We start from the raw sequence: 22,183 nt of genomic DNA on the forward strand, positions 1-22,183 counted from the left end.
AATCCTGACTTAAATTACGAAAAAGAAGCTGCTACATCAAAAAACCTGGCCACCACAAGCCAATCAAGTTGCCTCATTTCCTAGTTAATATGCAAATTAGTTAATATCATTCACCGTTGCATCAATCGTTCTGAAATTTCTTGTGCACAATGACAACGCCTAACTGACAAGATATTCCAAACTTGAAAGCAATCCGTCAAAAAACACAGACTCCACAATCACTTGAACATGCCCATGTTTTAACCCAAGTTTTAATATGTGAAAAATATACTTAAAAACCTTCTCATGAACCATAACTTCAATTGATGCAAAATTTCACTTGTAGGGTCTTTGGGGTATGCTCTATCTAAATTGCCAAGGAATACTCACTACGTCAAATAACATCAGAGCTATGTGTCAATCAAATTGCAACGGTGACATAATGAGATTTTTGACATTTAATACTCATGTGATTCTGAACCACTGTGCTGATCGGCACAAAACTTGGTATGTAAAACCCTTACACTGACCTCTGTCTAATTTATTAAGGAAAAGTTGCTACATCAAAATACATGGCCACCACAATAAAGTTGCTTAATTTAATAATAAATATGCAAATGAGCCAATATCATTCACCGTTGCATCAATCATTCTGAAATTTCTTGTGCACGATGACAAGGCCTCGCTGACAGGAGATTCCAAATTTGAAATTTATTATTATTATTCTTCCGCCACTTTTGCAATCTTGGCCATAAAACCAAAACTGTGCATCACAAACTCACCAAAATTGGTAGCACAGTAGAGGGTCATCTCCTGAACAATGCATGGCCTCACTGACAAGATATTCCAAATTTGAAAGCGATCTGTCAAAAAACACAGACTGCACAAGCGCTTGAACACGGCCATTTTAAACCCAATTTTTACTATGTGAAAAATATACTTAAAAATCTTCTTCTCATGAACCGTAACTTCAATTGATGCAAAATTCCATGTGTCGGGCCTTTGGGTATGCTCTATCTAAATTGCGAAGGAATAGTCGCTACGTTAAATAACATCAGAGCTATGTGTCATTCAAATTGCAATGGTGACATGAGGTTTTTGACATTTAATACTCGTGCTTCTGAACCACTTTGCTGATTGGCAGAAAAGTTGGTATGTAAAACCCTTACACTGACTTCTGTTTATGAAGGAAAAGTTACTATATCAAAAAAACATAGCCGCTACAAGCCAATCATTTGCTTCATTTACTAATTGATATGCAAATGAGCATCAAATTCTTCTTAACACTGGCCTGTGAAAATCTTCATAACAGACTTTTACTGCATGAAATTCAAGACCCCCAGGCAAATAGCTAATTGGTGCTTGGACCCCGGAATTGCTGCTTGCAGATATATTTATTATAATTATTTTTGTAAAGGAGGGGTTTACCCAAGCCTGTATTATAATAGCCCAGGGTGACCAATAGCGACAGATCTACCAAGCAATCACGAGTGTTTTTTCTTTTTCAAAAATGGTGGTTTCATCCAATGCTGGAGTGAGGTAAGTTCTGTAGCCAGGCGGTTTCACAGCGATTCACATGCTAATTTTTTTTTCCCATTTTCCCGGGGAGCAGGTGCATGTTTAAGGGTTAGGTTCAAATTGATTGTGCTTGCGTGTTTTTTTGTTAATGATCCAGTCAGTAAAAGTAGCGCGCTCACAAAACGTGATCAGGGAGAACGATATTCCGTTTTTTTTTTTTCTCATTAATAGAAATTAATTTATTGGGGAAATAGCCCACACAAAAATGTTTTGGGTGGGACGTCCCCTCCGATTCCTTCCCCCCCACCCCTAAAGCATAGCCCTTCTTAAACAACCGTTCACAAAATTAAACGTCAGCTCGCTTGCGGTTGCACTGTATGTCGGAACCTCGCGGCAAAGCTAAAAATACCCGTTTGCCGCTTTAATGTTTCTTCATTTGGCCTCGTCATCATCATGGAAGTCGAGTTGTTAAAATAAAAAAATTGCAGCACAGAGTTTGCTCTTCACAGTATTTTAGCTAACTTTATCACAGTCTTTCCACACGGTACCCTGCTTTTGTATGAGCATTTTTCACATAAATGACTTATGAGCAAATGGGCTCCTAGAATCTCCCCACAGCTTCAGAAAAAGCGTGGACGTGCAGGCTAGTTTTAAGGTTTTATATTTCATACTTTATGACGAAAATGCAGCCTAAATGATGTATAAATTCGCTTTACTTCTTACACAATGATTGCCATCGTTCGTCCGATAATTGAATGTTTTTGAAATAGCGATAGGCATCTGTTGCGTAGCCAAAATAAGATAACCCTAGAGAAATTTACCCACAACAATTAGCCCCCTTTTAGTAGGCCCTGTCTCTCTCTCGTACACCGTCTCATTCGAACGTGCACACCTTCGCAGACACGTTGCAGCTCAAATGTGACCCTCAGATAATCTGTAATGCCAAACGTGGTCATTGTAGCTATTGCAATTTTTAGTTTATTTTTATCTTTGAAAAAGAATTTTCATTTGATGTTGATCTTTATTTAACTTTATGCCTGAAAACATATGACTAAGAAAAGAGGGTTTGTAATTAAGTCCATGTTGTCACAGCCTATTTCTTTTCACACCAAAAAAAACATTGAAATCATTCAAATATTGGCCTGAAATATCGGTTATCGGCCTCTTTTTGTCACAGATAGTCATTATCGTATCAGCCTTGAAAAAACCATATCGGTCAACCCCTAATCCAAACATCTGCTATCTGGCGCACACAGTCATGTCACTGCATCCAGCCAATCCTCAGCACTCCTGCCATCTCCATACAATTTCACACACTAACACACCCTACTGGCAAGCAGTTAACTGGCTGGTTACCTAAACAATACCCCACACTTCATTGCTGTTCTGTAACCTCTGCCTCAGCAGGTCACTCCATTTACCACGTATCTTCATTTGAGTGCTTCTGCTTATTGACTTATTGTGATTCATCACACAAACGTCAGAGGAGGCCATGGACCCAACAAACACATTGCATGCATGCCCTCCTGGTACCAGTGCACATACAGAAAGGGTGATTCTTTGTTCAGGAGCGGCTGTTAGAGCTGCCTCTCGCAGTACTGGGCCAGGAGGATGCAGTGTTCCGACTACAATCCGTATACAGGTGAGGATACTGTGTACCACCACGCCACCAAATGGCTCATCCACCGCCTCCAGATGGCCAGCTGCTGTCCCTAATCACAGACTCCAATCCAAAGATGGTACTAATCGCATTTGTGCATTTCGAACTTCATCACATGAATATGTTCCAACCCTCAACACAGAAACAGCATCAAAGAGACCATTCATAGACCTGTGTGAACTGAGCCCATGAGCTCTACCATTGTATGAATTCAGTACCTGCTTTTCCCAGCCTTCAGCTCCAGTTAGCCCTGTCCCTGCTTCAGAGGGAACACATCCCAGGTGTCCTCCTAGACCAGTGGTAGTGCCTGGCTCTGACATGTTCTGACCAGTCAGAATCACAAGCATATGCCCCCTTCTGGAACATAGTGATCATAGCAGTGCAGAAAGAGGAGCAGTAATATCTTCCTCTGTCTCTGTTCTCTCCCATACCTTCCATCCCTGCAGTAAATCACTATCCTGACCAAATGATACTCAACCTCTGTCAGTCAGGCATAGGGGAGGGGCAGGGCAAAGTTCCTAGCTCCAGGAATATCACTCTTCTGAACTGTCACAGTGTGTACATGCTGAGCAGGGTGCTAAAAATGTTGTTTTATCAGGATTGACCCCCACCCCTCTGTGGTTTCCCCAACCCGAAGTGGCTGTCCTTTCCTCAGTTGTGGTCTTATCACCCATGGATGATGTGGAACTGGATCAGAGTGTGGGCTGGGTCTGACCCCTGCTCATCCTCACAGGGCACTGTGGGAAATCAGACCCGATCAGAGATTGCTTGCCACTGGAGGTCAGAGGTCGGGGTCAAGGGCAGGGGTGGTACACGGCATCCTCTGTAGTCAAGCAACAGGGAGGGCACGTCAAAAAAAGGGAAGGAGGGAACATGACAACATCTCAAGATAGCATCACACTGATTGGGCTGGGGCATTGCAGTAGAACTACAGCACAGCCAGACTTTCCCATAGCAAGCCACTCTGTTCTCCCCAAACAGCTGATGTCATCAGGTCCCACCTCTCACCAGCCATCCATGAGTTGAGTGAAAGAATCTAATTTGACATCTGAGTCTATCTCAACAGCATTTGTAAATGCTCAGGGTTTAACCCGAGGAAGCAAGCATCAAGGTGGCCAAAATTGACCTGAGGAAGCCACTTAAGGGGCTACCTGAAACACATAAGAGCGAGGACATAGGGCTCTGCTTTGCTCTGCTCTGAGAAAAAGGCCCCTGTTAGCATCTCACTAATATTCTAATTCGCATCACAAGTATGTTGTTAACGTTGAGGCAAAAAAAACAGCTGTTAGGGGGCAATGCAATAAAAACAGTAGAGGACAGATATTTCAGGACCGGTTTTCATCAGAATGACCTACATCCATTGCTGAAAGCAGCCTGTGTGTTCTTAAGTGTTATTTGTGTTTTCTTTGCTCTCCAAACAGGCGGACATGTAATGCTCCAGTCCCTACCACGGACTTCCTTTTTACAATGGAACATTGAACTCTTGGAGGATCTAAAATATGACAGTTTTACAGATCAGCAACTCATGTTGCACACTCTCACCCCCATGGTGACACTATGGGGGAAAACAGCAGTCACAAGATCCAGATGACAGATGCACCTAATCTGTGCCACATCCTGTCCCCCTCACTCCAACGTAACCCTTGAAGGCAAATTCTGTCAGTTTGCATGGTGTTGCTGCAGGAGGGCTATCAGGTACTGCTCTTATGGAGGGAAATGTTGTACAGAGGAGTGAAAGATAAAGATGGAAGGTTTATGTCTATTAGAGAAAATACCCCCTCAATCAATCTTTTTTCATTTAGAAAAGAGCCCCACCACTGCTTTGTGTCTCCAAGAAATAAAGTATAAAATGACAAGACATTTACTTTCTTAAAATTAAATACTGCGTAATGAAGTCAGTAAAAAGTAAAAGGGATCAATAATATAAAAGAAAGCCTAATAAATCACTCATGTGTAGACCAATGTCTGTAGAAGAGAGATAGACAACCATTTTTTATTCCATCCATACTTTTCATTCCATTATTGGAGCAATAATTGTACTGAGTGTGTCTGGTGAATTCCCTTGATGCTAATTCTAAAGTTAATTTCAATTTCTGTCAGGGTTTCAGGTAGAAGTACCCAGGCGCAGACCGGGATGACAAACCAGGCATTTATTGAAGGATATCCAAAATTGTAGTAACAGAACAGTCCGAGTCAAAACCAGAGAATCCACGAGCAGAAAATCCAAAACACTAGGCAAGGGACAAAATCCAATGAAACAGGCCAAAAAGTCAAAAAAAAAAAAAAAAAAAAAAAAAAACCCAGAGCAAACAAACAACAAACAGGTGAGCACAATACTAACTGAAACACTGTGACAAACTGGGAAAGAAACAGAGCAGATAAAGGGGTATAAATACACAGACTGATGATGAGACAACAGGGACCAGGTGTGCAGGATGGGCTTCAGGTGGTGGGTGTGGCAACAGGGCAGATAGGCGGGACAGGAGGTGGAGTGATGACTGAAAACAAAAACAAAAGCACATGCACGCAAGAAAAACAAAACAAATGACACACCCGCACTGACAGACCAGAAGACAAAAAATGACACAAGCAGGAAATCATGTGGAAGGACTGACAATTTCTTTCAATAAGAAATTGAGCCCACTGAGCCCAATATACTGTATCAGCCAATCCACATGTTAAAAAAACCTGAATTTGCATCTAAAGCTCATCAATGACATAATGAGAGGTTCCACCACTACCAGGGAAACAAGATAGAACAAGCAAGGTTGAGATATTTATCCAGACAAAGCTTACATTCTATAGCTTACATTCTAAAAGCACCTCTTTAAAAAATCATTTCATAATTTCCTGCTTAAGGAATGTCATAGTTTTAACTGGTTTCCACAAACAATTGTTTTGTAACCCTAATCTTGATGAGGGAATTTAATTTTAACTAGCTCATAAGTCCTTGGTTTGTGTTTGTGCCTCCTGAAAGCTGTCATTTTATGGTATTTGCTTATTTTTGTAAGTTTTCTTGGGATATCAGACTGGGCATTGCAATCTCAGCTGCAAGTCCCTCAAAACCCCCTTCATTCTGCTTAGCCTATTCTCCCCCTCACACTGCTGTTAATTAGCATGCCTTAAAAAAATAAAACTATGACTTCAATACAAATATTTATTTTTGCATGCAAAATTTAAAAATATATTATATTAAATATATTATTTATATAATATATACAATTTTAAGCAGAGGACCCCTCCAGGTACCATTCCTGTCAGAACAGGAAGAACAGGAAAATGAGGCTACAGTGGGCACAAGATCACCAAAACTGGACAGTAGATGATTGGAAAAACATTGCCGGGTCTGCTGCGACATGCAGATGGTAGGGTCAGAATTTGGCGTGAACAACATGAATCCATGGATCCATCATGCCTTGTGTCAACGGTTTAGGCTGGAGGTGGTGGGGTAATGGTGTGGGGAACATTTTCTTGGCACACATTAGGCACCGTAATACCAATTGAGCATCATTTAAATGCCACAGCCTACCTGAGTATTTTTGTGGACCATGTACATCCCTTTATGAACACGGTCTACCCATCTTCTAATGGCTACTTCCAGCAGGATAACATGCCATGCTACAAAGCACATGTGTGACAGTGAGTGACATCACTACGGTTGAGTATGCACTCTGACTGCCATACCAATGAGCCTGGCTCTTTGGCGTCGCAGTCAAAGTGGCATGGTTAGTACCCCGTAGACTCGGGTTCAAGGCCGGGTGGGGTGACTGCTCTTGCCCTTTGCTACCACACGTCATCTCAACCTGGTTCCAGGAACATGCCAATGAGTTCAGTGTACTCCAATGGCCTCCACAGTCACCATATCTCAATCCAATAGAGCACCTTTGGGATGTGGTGGAACAGGACTTTCACAGCATGAATGCGCAGCCAAAAAATCTGCAGCAACTGTGTGATGCTATAATGTCAGCATGCTTCCAGCACCTTGTTGAATCCATGACAGGAGGAATTCAGGCCGTTCTGGGGGCAAAGGGGGGTTCTACCCAGTATTAGAGAGGTGTACCTAATAAAGTGGTCACTGAGTGTAGCACCCTATGAAAGAGCACACACTCACTGTAGCGAGGGGAAAGTAAGTCAAGGATGGACAGAGCATAATATTGTATACTCATGCTCTCACTGAGTGTGTCAATTTCAGTTTGTTTCTGTTATTGCTATTTCTATTGAATATACAGACATATAGATAAAATGTAGATAAAAAACTGATTCTGCAAAAAATGTCTGGACTTTTCATTGTCATTATCTCAGCAGCCACGGAATTTGGAATCAAGTTGTGGTTCTCATCACCATTCCAAATCCCACAAGTGGAGTGGTAAAGGAAAGAAGGCAAAATAAATCGCACTTTTTATTTGAGTTGGAACAAAATCCTTGGGTTTCTAGATAGCAGATGTACCGCTCAGGTTACAAAAATTTAATGTCAGAGGGTGAGGCTTTCACAACTGAGCAGCTGAGGTTGTTTCCTCGCTCAACAATACCTGCTAAGGTCATGTTTTTTTCCCCCTTTCCGAGAAATTACAGCCAAATTAAGGAAATGTTAACAGCCAGCAACAGCCACTTGTTCCTACTGAAACAGAGGCCCTTATCCTACATGGATATTCCTGGCTGCTCTGTGAGGCCCAGACACAGGATCCAAGGGATTTGGAAAGAGAATTATTAATTACTTGAGGGCATAGCAGGAGTTGTCAGGGGCTCCTATTCTGTGATGTCACAATCCTGCATTCATCACCCTAACAAAAATATATCCAATGAACTGGTGAGATGCAAGATAACCAGAACATTCTATGCCCCCCTCCTTCCCCTGCTTTTATCAGCTTACTGGCCCCATCTAACTGCCCAAAAAGATATATGTGCTATGTGTGTGACTAGCAGAGTCCTCCAAAGGGTGGGGTCTACAATGCACAGCTGTGCACAACCAGTAAGTCCAAGTCTAATAAAGGAGTTTTCACATTTACAAGTTTTCTTCTCAATTAAGTGTTCCAAAATTAAATTTTTACAAAACATGAGACAGAGGGGTATGTTTGTAATGCCATTCTACTATTTTAAAGGGGGAAAGCACAGTGTGATCCATTTAACAGAAAAACACAGATAGTGTCTGTTTTGGACATTCCCTCTGTGACTCGGCCAGCTGCTGAATCACCGGGCACTGCTGATTTCACAAGACTTCACTGCACTGCAAAATCTCACTTTACCACCATGTTTTCCAAAAGAGGTGTGTAGGACCTGGAGGTGTTTTTGCAGGACCTGTCATGGATGGAAAGCACAAGTTCATTACATTACATTATTGGCATTTAGCAGATGCTCTTATCCAAAGTGACAGAGCAGATGTTCATAGAGAGGCAGTGGGAGTTATCACCTGACTGACTGCCAGAAATGTAGAGATGCCTGTATAATCCAGCACTCATGTTCCTACAAATGATGGCTCCATGGGTTAGAGTTTATCCTGTGCATCTGTGCTTTGAAGAAGCTTAGCATACAAGCACTCCCTGGAGCAGATCACAGATCTAATTACAAGGGCCATTAAAACTATCACCGACATGGCGGTGTCGAGCAGGGAGGTCATTAACGTGGGAGAGCTTGACATCTCCAGGTGTCAGGACAGACACCCTGAAATATCTGCATATAAAAACAAGAAGAAGGCCCTAATTGAGCTGCAGCTAATTTTTGACTATTTATTCATGTCTTCCATCACAAAAAATGACTGATGATTTGATTCAAATAAAACACTGAGGCTCGTTTTGGGGCTCATTTGCAGAAGCCATTTCTAAACTGCCACATCCTGCTGTGAATTCCTAATAAATTAAACACATTGCCAGTGTGGACAATGTAATCCCCCAAGTCAGTGTAAAATTTGATCAATCTGGCCACCCAGCCTGGTGGCATGACTGTAAAAGCTGGAGGAGCTGGTAGCTTAGAGATAGAATGTAGATTTGTCAACCAGCAAGAGAAAGAGGGGGGCTTCCTTGCAGACATGTTACAAGACCCAAGATACCAGCCTGAGGCCTTGAGCTGTTGAAATTTAGCATTTTCTGTCCTTTGAGTTTTATGATCCCCACAGAGTATAGACAGTGGTTCCTCTCAAAGAAGAAACCTTTCATCCCAATTAAAAGGACCCAGGACTCAGAATGCAAGGAGTTAATGTAGACTTCAGTACCTTTACATAAGATGAAGTCCTGAAACCTTCCAGCCCTCCACGAGGAGAGCATCATACCCCTGTTCTGTTGCAGACAACTGACACTATGAATATAAGAATATGGCAATTAAATCTTGACATGTACAGCACAGTACTCCTCCTCAAAGAGTGGAACAGAGTTTCAAAACAGTAATGGCTGCAGTGAGAGATACAGGTGGACCAGAGGCCTCATACAGCATACTGACCAGAGGACAGAGGGACAGCTGTGGCAGAGCCAGGGCCCAATGACCAAAAGCATTTTCACAATTACCACTGTAAATCAGGTCTGAGCAATGTTTGCTGTAGTAATGTTCCACACATGCTATCTGTTACCTGGATATCCTTTAAGTGCACTTTGGATGGAGTGCTCTCTTACTTATTTGTGGCTTGTAAATAAATTGAGAATATAACACATCAAAACCACACAACTTATCTTTGTATTGCAATTTGCATTTATCAGTTTCAGAACTGTGCTAATCAGAGGGCTTCCCCTCCTCATTCACAAGAATGGAATTAAGTCATTACACTAATGAATTAGTTGACTAAACATAAGTGGTGAAACAGCACGGTTAATTTGGAGCCCAAAGTGGTTAACCCTTTCAACAAGCTAAATTATCTTCATAATAATCTCATAATAATGAGTTTCCAGTCTAAAAAAAAGCACATCCAAAATATATATCTTAAACTGTTATACTGATATGAAATTCAAAACTACACCGAGTAATTATTGCGCTAATGCCACATAAGGAGTAGGTCTGTTAATTATCAAGTCACCATTTGTCAAAAATAATCAGAAGAAGAGAAGAATTTGAGGGTGGCTACCGTAAGTGGACAGGACCCTCTTAACTTCAGTGGCACAGATTCGTACGCAATTTGACAAAATCTGTTTGAGTGTGCTGCAAATCTGGAACTACAGAACATTTTCTAACGTCAAAATTCTCTCTGAAGTATGCAGTGCGTCAAAAATCCTTTCTGATAATATTAACACAAAACTATTTACATGTATTCCTTTGACAGACGCTTTTATTCAAAGCGACTTCCAAGTGAGGTAGAATAGGTACCAGCTAGCTGACAGAGCTAAAGAGTGCGTTAAACCATTAGGATATATATGAGACATGAGAAAATTATCGCATCACCACAAGAGTGCTTTCCAAAACAGATTTGGAATGAATCCAAAGCAAAAACACAAACATAATAAAAACAGTTCATACTTCAAAATGTACTCACGTCAGCCCACGTCCAGCCTACCCTTGAGCAGACAACCGCCAAAAATAACGCGCAGTTCTGGAACAGCATTGTGAAGGATGAAACCTCCAAATGCAACAGCGCGGAATGATCAAAAAGGACGCTGTGGACCGCTTCTCCGTCGTCCGGCTAGCCGGCTGTATGCTTTTTAACAGGGCATACACCCTGTGTTAGGGTGCATCTTTGCTTTCACCACAGAGTTGTGCGTTTCTGTTCGAAGCAACTTCTACTTGTGGTTTCCACCCCACCCCCTGTTAACATGAATCAGGCATGACCACCCATTCTCTATACAAAGACAGCTCTAGCTATCTAACAAAGCGGCATTTGCTATTCTTGATTGTTAGAGGACAGTTTCGTCTTCATCCTTATAAGATTTTGACCCAGTGTTTTGGCAAATATTTTACACGGGGTACATCAGTTGCCATAACCGACTTGTCTATGCTCAAACGCGGCGAGTGCAGGTATAAACGGTAGCTCTTCACGGGACTCGAGAGCAAAGAGCGTGCACGCACTGTAAGTGTTTCGTTTCATATTTTAATTCTCATAGCTATTATTGTAAAACGAAAAACGTATTTAACTCGTTGTGATGGGGTTTTACTGAAATAGGTGAAAAGTAATAAAGCAATTGAGATGCATACTGCAAGTCGGAGCTAAGATATTACATCTGGATTCCCATATACCATCTGGGTAAATCGTATAGTAGGTTTCACGTAAATTGCGTGATAATATCTAGTATTTTTTCTGTTATCTCCACATCGCGTCATCAACTACCCTATCCATGTTTCAGTTCAGGCACACAGGTGCGATGACTGGATATATTTCATACTATACCTGTATAGATGTGTGACATTATTGTGTAAAATATCCATTCAAGATCGATATGCATCAGCGACGAGACTACACTTGGTGAAGGAGTAGACGCGAGTTTGAAATTTGAAGCGAGGTTGGACGGTGCGATGGTTTCAGAGGTGCAGCGCAGGACAGAACTGAAATTCTTAAGGCAAGTATCTTTTGTTAAGGCAAGAACCTTTTTAAGCAAAAATAAGGCAACGTTTTATTATTCTGTATAAAATTGTTTATAGAGTATTCGTTTATTGTCCATGTTTTATTGTTTTTCTAGGTTTTCACAACTGTCCCTAACAATCTTCATACTTCTGACAACTGAAGTGCAAGCCGTAAGTTCAGTTTTTAACTTCCAAAAGGTTTCGCTCATTAAATGTTTTGTTATTCCATCATTACGAACTATATTCATAATACATACACAAATAACCGGTATTCACAAGTTGTTAATTGGTTATCAGTTGCGTTACAAAAATGGAAAGAAAGAATGGGCACAGCAAGCTTAGGTAACCTACAATTATTATTTTTTTTTTTTCCTGATGGTTAGTTACTGCAGGAAAAGATCTGACGGGTGGGAGTGGCATGAGCAACCCAGCCCTCCTTATTTCTGTGTATCAGAACTGTCCTGTAAGAAGCAGTCTTGCCTAAGAGTGTCAGACTCAAGTCCTGGAGGCTTTCCTGCTACCTTTCCCCAGTAATCATTATTAGAAATTTTAAGAGTGAAATTGAATAAATGATTGGTCTACATAAGTAATTAAGAGCAGAAAACAAGTAATTATGAACAAAAAAACTTTGACACTCAAGCTCTAGCTGCCTGAGAAAGTTAGCTCTGTATCATATGGTGAAACATCTGCATATGTTTTGGCTATGTAATAACTGTTAAAGTGGACATGAAACACTAGATGTATTTAGCATAATTTACAAGATGGATTCTCACTCTACAATTCCTTATAGGTTTAACACTGCAGGTGAAACTGGACTAACAATAATAAGTAATCTAAGTTACATTTTTGAAACAAGTGTAGCGCCATCTTGTTTTAGCGTAGAATGTGACATCATGAGGTTGGTTGTCTTGGACATTCAACATTAGTTCACATTAGCTAACTAGTGACAGCACTGACAATCACTGACTCAATGGAAAATAAGAAAAGCCAAACTAAAAAGCAATGCAAGGGGGTCACTTTTGTATTGCCCCTGGATGCAGCAATGAATTTGATAGTCAAAAACCAAAGAAAGATTGTCGACTTTCATACTCTGCCTTTTAAGTGGCAAGAGGTTCTTTATCGTTGGCTAGCTGCACTGAAACAAAAGAATCCCCCAGTTAGCCGTGATGCTAGGGTTTGTAGCGATCACTTTGTAAACGAGGACGATGTGGACGAGAGTCAGGCATACTGGTGGTTCGCCGGACCAACAAGATGAAGTGCAAGGCCGCTCCCTGTGATTGACATTTCCTCTTATAAGATTGGGTGTACACTACAGACCGTCCAACCCAGTCTAATAGCAAAGAAGTAACTGTGCGCCGTAAGGCAAGGGCCCAACGGCATGCCCATCTGGCAGAGCAGAAAGCGGTATGACCAGGATTATGTTACGTGTGTTCCCGTCAAAGCACAGCCATCTAGTTTACTAGATAATGATTAGATAATATGTAAGGGATAATGTACAGCGAGCTGGTCATTATTGCAAAATAAACCCAGATGGGGTGATTCAGGACCGCGACGTGAAGCTGTACATTATCAGCTTATTACACAGCTACTTACTAAAGAAATCAATAATTTGATACAAAATATTGATTTAAAAATGATTTTATAGATTTTTTTTATTACTTTTCTCTCGAACAACAAGCAAGTTTCTCTCGAAATTCTACGTACCACCGCCGCAACTGCTGTCTTCCTTGACACCTTTCCAACTAACCAACCTCATGACGTAGTCAGTGATGCAACAGCAATATGGCGGCGAGCCAGAGCGAAAGCATGAGTTAGTACCAAACATAAATCTATTATAATTTAATTTGTAATCGTTTTATATCTAAAATTTTCTCAAAATAAATTCCAACACTCTTAATTCTGTACAAAACTCGTCAAAATTAGGCTGTTTCATGTCCACTTTAACCTTGCCTCTATGTGTTTTGAGGATACGTCTTTAGAATGATCTCTACTGTGTTCCTTATTGAGAGCAGTGCACTAGGGGTTTAGTATCAGTTGGTGTATTAAGTTATTTTGATTCAATAGCAGAGGCACACAACTATGGTCATGCCACAGAGTATGAGAAAGCTGTTGATGTGTCTGCGGGGCTGTGGGAGTTTATCATTGTGGCCAGCAGCTGGTAGCATCAGGCCTCCTTGTCTGGAGTTCTGAGAAGCTCTTCAGCTGCGATGGAGGCCAACATGGAATGGAAGGGATCTGGCTGGTCCGTTAACCTACTGGCCTTGGATGGCATCAAATGGGACATAGCTGGTCTTTAGCATGCTAGGTTCATCAGGTGTTGTCAGGGCAGCCAGTACTGAACATCAGGCCACAAAACAGTGGCTTGATTTTGTGTTATAACTCAGATGTATCAGTCACATTTTACTGAGATAAACAGCTCCAGGCGACAATGATAAAGAGCTGAATGTCTTAAACAGTTTTACTGTGGACATGTAGGATTTACTCCATGACAGTGCTTACAGTTCTCAGTATGTGTCTTTGATTGGACTTACTAAGCATGTGCTAAAAGTCTTAGGTGGAATCTCACAGTTTGGTACAAGCTTCAGAAGTCTAATTAAAACCTGATCTTTGTCTGAAGTTTTTCTGTACTAACTGGATATTTACAGAATCCCTACTGGAGTTTCAGTTCTTTGCTCCACCTGGATTTGAAAAAGTGTAGAAATTCCTCAGGGAGTAGTTGGTACTTTTCTGCAGGAAAAGCCCAGCGTCTCATAGAGCTCTAGCCTTCGTGGCCTGTAAAACTAGGCTGTTAAGCAGAGCCGGCGCCAGCAGAAAATGAATCGGGGGGCAATTGAAATGCAGTGAGGGGGTCGGTGACTTAACCCAAAAAATTATGCACGCTGCGCACAGCTATACGATTGTTGAACAAGTGCATTATTACACCACACACACACACACACACACACACACACACTCACAGATCAAACCTCAGGAAACACTTACCATCCACACACCATCGCATGATAGTGACTCTGAGGTTGATTTGAACAGAGCCAACAATGTTTATCGATTTACAGCAAGTGAGCGCTTAAAGCAACAACCACCAGGTCAAGTCACCCATACAACGTCTGGAGAAGCCTCTGCTAATAAACACATGCAAATGGAAATTGAGAATCAGTTTCTAGTGAAGAACAGAATCTAACACAGGCAGTGCAACGTAGTAGGCACATATTGTCCCATAGGCTGGCTATTATAAAACTAACAGGCTTTTCACACTGCACTTAACCCAGGGCTAAGAGCATTCTTAGAACCTTCTTAGCCCCAGGCTAAGGGAGCTGTTAGCCCCAGGCTAAGAAAGCTTTCACACTGGCACAATCCTGGCACATTCCAAAGTGGGATAACCCTGACTTTAGCCAAGGGCTTGCTGGCCCTGCTCTGGAGCAGGGTTAGCCCCAAGTTTGCGGGGTTATCCCCTGAAAATCGACTAAACACAGGGCTAAAGGGTGCCAGTGTGAAAGTAAACAATGGACCTTGCGTCATGTTTTTGTTGTCCAATCACACTTCTTCGTCACATCATTACAGTACGCACATGCTTTATGTTAACGTTGTAACTACTACTAACCAAAACCAGCAACATTTAGATGTTAAAAGTAGCTACCTAGTGTAACGGGGTTAATCAGTTCACATATTAAATGTTAAGTCCTGCACAAATGGGTTCAGCGACTTTTATTTTGTATTCATTATGTGCTGTAGGAAATGTATTGTGAGTAATCTGCAGCAGGAAGAGAGACTGCTGCGGGTAGGTCAGGCAAATAGCGGGTCCGCAATAAAAGTTAGGCTATTAAAATCATATTATTATCATATGGCATGTTCTGTATATCGTTCGCTAGAAGTAATATGCATAAACTGGTCGCATTTTTGCGACCATTTAACTTAAATTTTAGCTTTTATTTACTTTTGTTGTGTCATTTGACCGTGAAGCACACTTTCATGGCGGAAATTTTAATATGATATAATTACATACAGTACATTTAACAATACATTTATATATACATACAACAGCTTACATTTACATGTATTTCATTTAGGAGGACCAGATTGTCTTATTCCCTTCCCAAACATTGTGATTGCTGACCCTTCATGCAGCTAAATAAACTACACCATCCTGTGAGTCTTGTGTGCTGACGGAAAGCAGACCCGGGTTGGGATAGAGTATTCTACACAACGCAGGTTGAGCAAGTTTGCTGGGTAGTTGGAGCAAGCTAGCTAACTTAAAACAACAATAATACACCCGGAAAAGACTTAAAAAGATCAAATTGGTCGGAGGCGGAAATGGCATTGCTCCTGAGTTTGTGGTCAGAAAAGTCCGTTCAAGACAAACTAGATGGAACATGCCGCAACAGAAAAGTTTTCCACCATCTGTCAGTGAAGCTATGCCGAGGACAACGGAACAACTCAAACAAAAGCTCAGAAAATTAGGGGTTCAGCACCACTCTCACATAAAGCCTTGCTAATGGCGACATTTTAACGTTGCTGCTTGCTGTTAAAGAGTAGTCACGCGTCATTCTAGAATATAAACATTAGTCACAAGTTCCAATGGACATTTAACCCAGGGCTAGTAGAAGTGCAGTGTGAATCATATAGTCCTGGGCTTATGTTAACCCTGGGTTAACAATGTGTGTGTGAAAAGGGGCTAAGTTATCCAAGGGTCAGCTCTTAGCCCAGGGCTAAGGATAGCCCTGGGCAAAGAATATGCAGTAAGAAAAGCCTATAACAAAACTATTAGTGACATAAACAATAGGCTAACACAATAGGCCTACCCAACAAATATAAGTATCCTTCGACCAACCTAGCACTCCAAAACATGAAAAGAGTATTCAATCCTACTTTATTTCAGTACAGATTAAGCCAGTCTCACACAGTTTCTTACAGAATACAGGACATCTGTTACTTATGTTCCTCTCATTTGTTCCCCTGTAGTGGGATAGTGTGTTCCCTGTAGTGGGATAGTGTGTCCTGTAGTTGGATAGTACGTGCTCTGTAGTGATATAGTGTGTGCTTTGTAGTGGATGTGTTCTTTTCAGCATCATGAACTGCACCAATATATAATTTTGACTTTGATCCACAATAAACTTGCCTTGGTTTTTCCCGCAACAGGAAGCGGTGTCTTATATGCTGCATTAGGAAGCCCATAAAGGGCCCTCACATTGCTGCTGAATCAAAGCAATCACAAGGAAGTGGGGAACAGCTGTTGTAACCAGTAAACACTCACACAGTTTCTTACAGAATACAGGACATCTGTTACTTATGTTCCTCTCATTTGTTCCCCTGTAGTGGGATAGTGTGTTCCCTGTAGTGGGATAGTGTGTCCTGTAGTTGGATAGTACGTGCTCTGTAGTGATATAGTGTGTGCTTTGTAGTGGATAGTGTGTGTTCTGTAGTGGGATAGTGTGTGCCCTGTAGTGGGATAGTGTGTCCTGTAGTGGGATAGTACATGCTCTGTAGTGAGATAGTGTGTGCCCTGTAGGGGGTTAGCGTGTGCTTTGTAGTGGGATAGCGTTTGCTCTGTAGTGGGATAGTGTGTGCCCTATAGTGGGACAGTGTGTCAGGAGTGTCACTTCGCAAACCTCCACAATAAGATGGTCAAACTCTGATGTTCTATAAACAGAGCATGAATGCACGCATTCAACACAACTGAGCAAAAACCCAATTAAGGAGGATAGGCATTCTTTGTTTGCTGGTTATCTTATCTTTGGCTGATGAAAAGCTTGTGACATTACTGGTCCCCTCTGTGTGTTGTGCTAATACAGGCATGCACACCGCCAGGTCCCAAGAAGGACTATTGTTAGAAATAACAGGATTGTGGAACTGTACACATCCTGTCCCCGTACTGTCGCTGTACCTACTGTATGCACTTTTGTAAGTCGCTTTGGATAAAAGCGTCTGCTAAATAAATAAATGTAAATGTAAATGTAAAAAACCGGGACAATTCGTGTCCCGGGAAAGATTATTAATTTTCTGGGACAGTCACTCAAAAAAAACGACAATCCCGGCAAAACCGGGACAGGTGGCAACCCTAGGTAGGAGGCACATCATCCAGCAGTCAAAGTGGATGATAACTGAGATTTTTACAGCGGGAAGCAGCAGAATTTTTTTTATTAATGTCACTGTTGTGAATCCCTCTTGAATTCATAGTGCTGATACTGAGCTGTGTTCCAGATCATCTGCTAGATTACTGTGTAGTATACTTAGAAAGTATGTTTGTCCATGTAGTACATTCACACCTGATAGTACAGATAGCATAATATGCTTGAACGTACCCACATGTCATGCTGCAGTTGTCAAAAATGAAGTGTACATCAGCTGCACACTATCCAGGAAGCATTTCATGTTTCATATCCCAGAATTCATTGCAAAACAATGCTGGAGTTCAAAATTGACAAAAAAGGCAGATAAAATATGCAGCAACTAGATAGTGAAATACCATTTATATTTATCAAATTTCACATTTGTTTTCAATTGGTATTATGTTAACATAGATCATCTGATGTACTGTCATGAAAGTTAGCATACTAGTTGGAGTATTTACTATAAGAGCAAAATACTATAGCTAGCTAGCTGGCCTGTGTCGTGTAGTTCAAAGTTCAAGGTCAAAGTTTGTTAACATACAGTTGTGATGCAGAAGTACATGTACAATTGATGCATACTGTGTACACATGTATTTTTGATGCATAATGAAAGATTTAGTACAGAGTACATACAGAACTTAGAAATTAGGAACACTCTTTTTTGTGATATTTGGTCTTCAGTGAAAACGATTAATCCAAAAACATTTTTCAGTGCAGTTTTAACTCACAGTGGCCTGTAATGTAATATTGTATTAAGGAAAACACAAACTATCTGAAATCATGACTTGGTCTTTTCTTTATGTCATGGTTTTAAGTGATTCCACATATTATACTGACTGAAGCAAAGTGAACAAAGATGGCTTCTTTCCTCAGAAAGACATGTTTCAATCAGATTAAAATGAGAAGAGCTCACCCACTCTCCTCATCCCCAGCTGTCTCCTTTAAGGGCAGGGTTTTGGGGAGGGGGGGAAAGTGTGTCAACAGGAAGCTGGAAAATATCTTATCAGAGTCATTTTGGGAATACATTCTTAGAAGTGTTTTTATCAAAAATGGATACATAGCAGGGAAATGTGATTCGGAGGGGAAAGCATGGAGTCCAGTGGGGCATGTGGGTGTGGAAATGTGTTTACAGAGGTTTAGCTTTTGACCTACCCCATGAGAACACACAGTACTATCTGACATATGCTTTTAAAATCAGTCCCCCCAGGATACCTTTATTTTTCTCAATGCACAGTTTAAAAAAAAAAATAAATAAACAAGTCACATAAAAGAATAAACATTCGTGAGAAGCAGTAGTCCCCTTTGATGCTTATCTGGCTTGAAAACACAGGGAAATGTACCAGATATTTTTGAGCCTAATGTACTAAAACATTGTTCCCATGGGGAGAATGCCAGGCCAGTGTTGTGGGGAAATGTGTGATGGGTGTTGGTTCTACGGTCCTGGGTGGGGTACGGGGGTGGCCTCCAGTAGCCTGCCTGCACGTGAACACCCCCACCCCCTCACATTTGCAGTTGCTCATGGGGAGAAGGCGGTGGCTGAGTAAAAATGTCTGGGGCTGAGAAGAACACCCCCCCCAGGACCAGGAAACAGACATTTCATCCCTGCCAAACCTCCTGTAATAAGGGCCGATCAATTGGGGGAAGGCTTTATTGTGCTCGCCTTGATTTGGGAATGGGATATGGATTTCAACTGAGGCCACGTGGGGAGGGACTGCTGGTGAGGCCAGGATTGCATTATCCAGTCATAGGTCTCATCTCTGCTGCCCTGTGGAGTTATCTGCATTATGTGAGACCTGTCATATCACTCAGTGCTAAGTAAAAATTCTCACTTCAGAGTGAGATCTCCAAGCCCAAGAGGTGCTTAAGATGGATACCTAGAGCCATGATGTGATCAGTGAGGTGGTTTTGGCTGGAAGCTACCTGACCATATAACGTGTTGGCCCAATGTTGGAATCAGTACTCCTCACATCCCAAACCTCATATTTTGCATGTTTCCTCAGGCATGAAGCTTGATCACTGTAAGCAAAGCTTTTTCATTTTTAGTTTAGCATTGTTGTGACACAGTACAGAAGGGTCTGGCTTTCATATCTGCCTTATCACTTTATGCATCACAGGCCAGAAAATTGGTGATAAAAAAGAAAGAAGCAGGAACCTCACTGGGATCTGTCTCTGATCTTTAACTGATGTTTTATCAGGAAAAGATATGGGTTTTGTTGGGTACTCTAAATTTTTGGTGGTTTTCATGTAGCTGGTAGATTAAAGCACACTGGTGGTTTGTTGTAGCACACATATGAATGTATTGTTTGAATTAGCAAACAAGAATATCATACATAATGGATTCAAATATCAGAAACATACTAGGAATGTTTTAAAACAGAGTCAGATAGTAATGAGCAGGAATCAGCAGTAATGAGATTTCTCACTCTCTCTCGGCCATCCTCTTAAAACATTGTGATTTTGGGAATATCAGTCCCCACTAGCCCAGGCTTTCCCTCTGGTATGGGTTGTGGTCCCTGCATTTGTTCCAACTGGGGTCAGAGTGGTGGGATGGACAGCGCTGTCCTAATGACACGCCCCATTCCTTGGCACCTCTGGTTGCAGCTCCAAGATGAAAACTAAGAGGTCCTTTCAGGCAGACTACCTCAGCTTTAACAGACATGGGGTCTGCCTGTCAACAATGAGGTGGAGGGTGATTAAAAAGAGGTGAAATTTAAGATGTCTCTCAGAATCTCGCCTTAAGGGGAACGTGAAAGCCTTAAAGATCTCCTATCTCTTTTCCCCGCTGAGCTCCATCTTTTGTTTTCAGTCTGAAGATTTAAACGTCTGTCCAACAAACATTCCAGGGAAACAATGTTGAATAGTTTCATCAGAGCTCTTTGTGAAGTGGGGCAGGAAGTGGAGAGAGGAATTTGGTGGGGAGTGATTTCACAACCCTGGTCACTTCCTTCCGGGAGGGTGCTTTCATTGTAAGCCTGGGCTTCCTGGGCATGTCAGAGTTATTAGAGGGGGAGGTGTAACTGGGGTGGAGAGAAGATGCAAGCTTCAATAGAATCTGGTTGCTTACTTGTGGTTTGTTATACCAAATGTTAGGTTGCTTGTTTGAAAGAACAGTGGTAAAGAGATCAGGGAAGATTTGAGGTACTTTTGGAATAATAGCTGCTTCATCTCCCTCTCTCTTTCATAAAGGCCACGGTCTATGGAAGACCCCTGTGCACAAGGAATATATAGCGGGCAGGCATGTAGACACACCTCAGGGTCCTGAGCCATTCACCGGGTTCTCAGTGGACCAACCTGAGTGGTCACCTGAGCACCCACCTCAGCTGGTCCACAGTTCCACACTCTACCTGTCTCATATCTCCCCAGTCAATACAGAGTTCTCCCTGCTGGTCCACAATGTATAGATGATCATGGTAGCAAAGACAGTGTGTTGGGAACTGCAAAGGGGGCTGATGTAGGAGAGCACTCTTTATCCAATCAGCATGTTCCATATGATATGGGGGACCATGTGATTTCAAAGATTAGTGCTGTTTTCATGCCACATTTTCATCCAACGCTTGATTCAGTACACCCAGACAAGATCCTATCAGCCCTCATAGCACTGCTGAAGAGGTGCTGGTCTCATTCACGTCACATACATCAATGCATTTATTTATGTAATATTTAACTGTCAGATTGTCTGCATCTGTCTTCTTGTGCCCTGTGTTGCCTTTGCATACAGGATGTTCTGATTTTAGGACAACATGTTGGGAATGTTGACCCTGTTGATCTGTGCCTGCTGTTCATCTACAACAATACCCCTGCACACTGGTGGCACTGGACAGTCTTCACAATATGCAGAGTCAGAAACATTACTAAATTTAGAGCTTTTAAAATATTTATATTTCAAATGTGGAATGAATAATATTTATGCTTTTTAGAAGTTTTAACTTCCCTTCCAGCTTTCTCCCAAGGAGCTCTGGGGAAACACTGTAATCATGCTCCTGGCCAGCTTTAATACACCCTCGGTTCAGTGGAGAACTGTGCAGACTGCTGAACTTGCTTATTCATACACTAGACACTGGAAACCTTTGATAATCTGATTGTGAGACTTTACTGGCTACTGTTAAAATTAACTATATACCTCTATGTGCTACCAATGACTTTCCACTTTATGTAGAGTACTTGAAAGCCCACCATTATAGTAAGATTCCATGGGAATTGTGTTAAATGAGGTTTTTCTTTAGTAGATCTTCTCATGACATTAGTGGGCTCTCCTTGAATGAGCTGAGCTGCGTAAAGTGATTTGTTTTTGTGATCTCCCACTATAGCTGCATGAGGGAGGAGTGTGGGAGTAGCCAAGTGAGGACATTCCTGTGCCTCACTGTTTTAACCCAAAGCAGAGAGGATTCCTGAGCCTCACTCCCACTTCTCCCCGCTCTCCACGTGGAGTGGCACGCACCGCTTTGTG

General features: G+C 41.7%; 2 protein-coding genes across 2 annotated transcripts in view; one reads left to right on the forward strand and one right to left on the reverse strand.

The window, feature by feature from the left end:
- LOC118788996 (collagen alpha-1(IV) chain-like) overlaps nucleotides 1-10,688 on the reverse strand; it is an 89,395-nt gene extending 78,707 nt beyond the window's left edge. Inside the window, exon 1 of the mRNA XM_036545257.1 lies at nucleotides 10,608-10,688. Within this exon, the coding sequence (XP_036401150.1) occupies nucleotides 10,608-10,676 (69 nt within the window). The 5' untranslated portion in view covers nucleotides 10,677-10,688. The remainder of the gene's footprint in view (nucleotides 1-10,607) is intronic.
- A 377-nt stretch (nucleotides 10,689-11,065) lies between these two features.
- The window catches only part of LOC118788995 (collagen alpha-2(IV) chain-like), an 87,410-nt gene continuing 76,292 nt past the window's right edge, over nucleotides 11,066-22,183 (forward strand). The window contains exons 1-3 of the mRNA XM_036545255.1: nucleotides 11,066-11,138; nucleotides 11,500-11,625; nucleotides 11,746-11,800. Of these exons, the coding sequence (XP_036401148.1) occupies nucleotides 11,582-11,625; nucleotides 11,746-11,800 (99 nt within the window). The 5' untranslated portion in view covers nucleotides 11,066-11,138; nucleotides 11,500-11,581. The remainder of the gene's footprint in view (nucleotides 11,139-11,499; nucleotides 11,626-11,745; nucleotides 11,801-22,183) is intronic.

This window comes from Megalops cyprinoides, chromosome 14 (genome assembly GCF_013368585.1).
Source record: "Megalops cyprinoides isolate fMegCyp1 chromosome 14, fMegCyp1.pri, whole genome shotgun sequence".
NCBI classification, from domain to species: domain Eukaryota; kingdom Metazoa; phylum Chordata; class Actinopteri; order Elopiformes; family Megalopidae; genus Megalops; species Megalops cyprinoides.